The sequence below is a fragment of the Perca fluviatilis genome, chromosome 20, assembly GCF_010015445.1.
Source record: "Perca fluviatilis chromosome 20, GENO_Pfluv_1.0, whole genome shotgun sequence".
Taxonomy (NCBI): Eukaryota; Metazoa; Chordata; class Actinopteri; order Perciformes; family Percidae; genus Perca; species Perca fluviatilis.
Window position 1 is genome coordinate 20,586,955 of NC_053131.1, and position 4,001 is coordinate 20,590,955.

General features: G+C 45.0%; 1 protein-coding gene across 1 annotated transcript in view; it reads left to right on the top strand.

Moving 5' to 3' along the window:
• Positions 1-3,685, top strand: part of peli2 (pellino E3 ubiquitin protein ligase family member 2) — a 13,324-nt gene extending 9,639 nt beyond the window's left edge. The window contains exons 3-5 of the mRNA XM_039785433.1: positions 2-199; positions 417-605; positions 789-3,685. Coding sequence (XP_039641367.1) covers positions 2-199; positions 417-605; positions 789-1,367 — 966 coding nt within the window. The 3' untranslated portion in view covers positions 1,368-3,685. The remainder of the gene's footprint in view (position 1; positions 200-416; positions 606-788) is intronic.
• Positions 3,686-4,001: the final 316 nt, after the last annotated feature.

Sequence of the window (4,001 nt, forward strand, 5' to 3'; positions counted from 1 at the left end):
GATTGGGCGTTCCACAGAGAGTCCTATAGACTTTGTGGTGACTGACACAGTAGCAGGAGGCCAGGAGGGAGAGGAGACTCCCATCACACAGAGCACCATCTCCCGTTTTGCCTGCAGAGTTGTCTGCGAGCGTATCCCGCCTTTCACTGCTCGCATCTACGCAGCTGGTTTCGATTCTTCCAAAAACATCTTCCTTGGGGTAATTACTATTTAGCGTACCATGGTGGATACATGGTATCAATATTAACATTGCTCTCTTAATGGAAGGTTGAATGTCCAGTTTTAAATCTAGTTCCAGCACAGTTCTAACAAGAAAAAAACAAATGCAAATTATGTTACTGGCAGTGTTGTGTAAAAAAAAAAACTTCCAGCCACACAACCCATCAGTTTGCATCTATGCTACGTCTCGTCTACAGGAAAAAGCCGCAAAATGGAAGAACCCTGACGGTCACATGGATGGACTAACTACCAATGGCGTGCTGGTAATGCACCCAAAGGGTGGCTTCACAGAGGAGTCAAAGCCTGGCGTATGGAGAGAGATCTCGGTTTGTGGGGATGTTTACACACTGAGAGAGACCCGCTCAGCACAGATCCCAGGCAAACTGGTCAGTAGCTTCATACATATAGTATACGTATACAGCAGAAGTGTCACTGTGACTTTAAATGAAGCAGATGTTTCTCAGTTCACAAATAGAATATGTGTATGATGGTTACATGCATGACATAAGCATTCTCATTGTTTTTGCTAAGTGAAACTAAATGTGTGTCTGCTACATCACCCTCTGCAGGTGGAACATGAGAGTAATATACTGCAGGACGGCTCCCTGGTGGATCTATGTGGAGCCACTTTGCTGTGGCGTACTGCAGAAGGCCTCTTTCACACTCCCACCCAAAAGCATCTGGAGGCTCTCAGGCAGGAGATCAACGCTGCGCGCCCTCAGTGCCCCGTGGGTCTCAACACACTCGCCTTCCCCAGCATGCAACGCAGCCGCGCCCTCTCCTCTCTGGAGGACAAGCAGCCTTGGGTCTACTTGGCCTGTGGCCACGTGCACGGCTACCACAACTGGGGCCACCGTTCAGAGCAGGAGCCCAACACTCAGCGAGAGTGTCCCATGTGCCGAGTGGTCGGGCCCTACGTGCCACTGTGGCTGGGCTGTGAGCCAGCCTTCTATGTGGACACAGGTGCACCCACTCATGCCTTTGTGCCATGTGGACACGTGTGTTCGGAGAAGTCAGTCAAGTACTGGGCAGAGATCCCTCTGCCCCACGGCACCCACGCCTTCCACGCCGCCTGCCCCTTCTGTGCCACCCAGCTCAGCCTCACTCAGGGCTTTTCCAAGCTAATCTTCCAGGGCCCGGTGGACTGAGCTGAAGGGTCCTGCTCCGGCAGAGAAGATTAGACAGGAATGCCAACATGCTGTGAAACTGTTCAGATTATTTTGTGCTTTCTTTTGTTCATGTAAGCCAGCTGTGGAAAGGAGTAAGTCTTCTCAAGTTCTGGTCATATACTGTGGATTCTGCACAACAGAGAGCCATTACATTGTTCAGGGCCTCTTGTGGCTATTTAGATGGCCACTGTGGGATACAGAGACATGGAGCACACTGGACCGCAGATGCTTTGCTCCTCCAGAATGAACTACTGTTTCAGCTATCTGTCAACCAACCACTTTAAACAAGGCTGTTTTTAAACTACAATGATTGCTGGTTTTCCATCGGAGGTCCGTAGAATTAAGGTTGTAGAAGGAGTTAACTGATTTTACTCATGAATTGGACTGAACCAGATAACAATGGTGTATTTGGATCTGTTGGGTGGGAGAAGGGTTTATAGTTAAATTCCTGGTGGGTCTGAGACAGCCAGACAGCTGGACTGTTGGCTGGGAGAAAAGCCCAGAGAAACATGGTGTCTATGTCTAACTAGTTAAGTGCTCCCCATTGCCCTGCTGGCCCTGAACCCCTAATGGCATCTAGATCATGTAGCTCTCTGGATTTTGGCTTCCATTTGCTAAACGAACTTTGAAAAGACTTTTTGTGTACAGAGATATAATCCAGTGCCTCAAATCCCATTAAATGGTGGGAATATTTTTAATAAATGAGAATAGATATTTTGTTGAAGGCAAAGGGAGAGATAGTTTTGCATACATGAGACCTAAGGAAATGACAGCCCACATGGATTCTTCAACACATTTTTATCTGACCGAAGAGGTATTTTAACTACACTGAGGCCCTTGTACTGTTTTGTAATGCAAATGTTAATATATTTTTTCTCCTGCATAAATAATGTGTGAGAATGTTTGAGAGTGTGTGCATGCATGTGTGATTGTGTGTGTGTGTGTGTGTGTGTGTGTGTGTGTGTGTGTGTGGGTTGGACTGCGTGGGTGCCCTTGGGCTTTGTTTAAATCGCCCTGCATCATTTCACCCCAATCTCCTTTTCTATCTCACCCACCACCCAAAACACTACCAGAGAACCAGGGATTAAACAACCTTGCAGGGTTTGACAATGAATGTACTGAAATACATTGACTCTCCTCACTGGTAGTGCTTCAATTATACAACTTGCTTTCTCAGTGGCTGTGCTGTTAAAGGTAGAAGTAAGGCCTATTCACAGTGAAAGATAACATTGGAACTGTACTACCAAATGCATCAACCGCACCCGCTTGCTAGCTTGCTGTGTCCCTGCCCCACACGTACTGTATTCAATCTGCCCTGTTGTTAGCTTTATCCCACGCTGGGTCTGATCCAATGATTTGTACGCTGTCAAACCTGGGCACAGTCTCAGCAGCATCCAGAGATTATACCAAATATATGGAAGATCTGTTTCTCCACATGCAAGATGTAACGACCACTCTCTCCGATCCAAAGTGTTTGAGTAAACAATCCTAAACCCAAACTGCTGCTATGGTGGAATGTTGACAGCTCTGGATTACAGTCAGGACTGTTCAGCTGCTCGCAACCAGCTCCATTGGAATAATGATATTATCACACACCAAGCCAAATTTGGCAAGTTATTGTGTGTAGATGAGTCAAGTTGTCCAAAACAAAGTAGCAGATGAATTGAAACTAAAGAATCTGGGACAAATCTGTGCATTCTTCTGTGATGTTAGCGTTCCAGACTGTGCCCATATGTAGAGTGTAGTTGAAAGCATTAATTCTGCCTCTCGTTTATCAAATACAATATTGAGCATTAAAATGATGATATTTTGAGGGTAATGTTCCTGTTATAGCTTTTAAATTTACTTCAGGTTACATTATGATGAATACAATTCAAAGGTATCAAGGGGCAGAATCCACATTGACATACCAAGCATAAAAGTATCTGCAGCATTACGCTTCACTTCTACCACAGAGCATTTCTGAATCACTGGATTTCTTCAGATTTTATGTAACTGCCATCAGGGTCAAGTACTATGCCACTTACACACATATACATGTACAGTACACATAAAGTAGCATTCCTCTCCAACACTCTGCTCCAACACTGTGCCCATTGCATAAGACTGTGTTCTGTAACAGCTGCAGAGTAGCTGCCTCAAACATTCCTCCTTGGTAAACATGGGTGGGGCCCTCCGTTCACCCAAGGGCTTGTTCTATGATTTTGTCTTCTACAGGAACTCTGTACACAAGCCATAGAACGCACTGATGCTCCCAATGCCTCCTTTGCAAAGAATAAAATATTTTTTAAAAATAACAAAGGTTCTCTCTGATTTTAGGCCATCTTAAAATGTGACCTGTCATGTAAGGTATGGTTGCGATATTAATTCAGCGGTTTAAAAAGGTATTTGCAGTTGATAAAGCTACATTTGTGAAGCTACTGCCTTTGATGTCTCAGCTGTGTACGCACACCAGAGCAGTAATGTTAAATCACAGTTACATATGTGTTTCATCATTCCCCAGTGGGAGCATTTCCCTGCTATCTTAGTTGCCAAAATGGCCCTGGATTTTGCTAGCTCTATCACACACAGTATTTTGTGAGATAAGGGGCTCATTTTACTTGAAGTCTATTT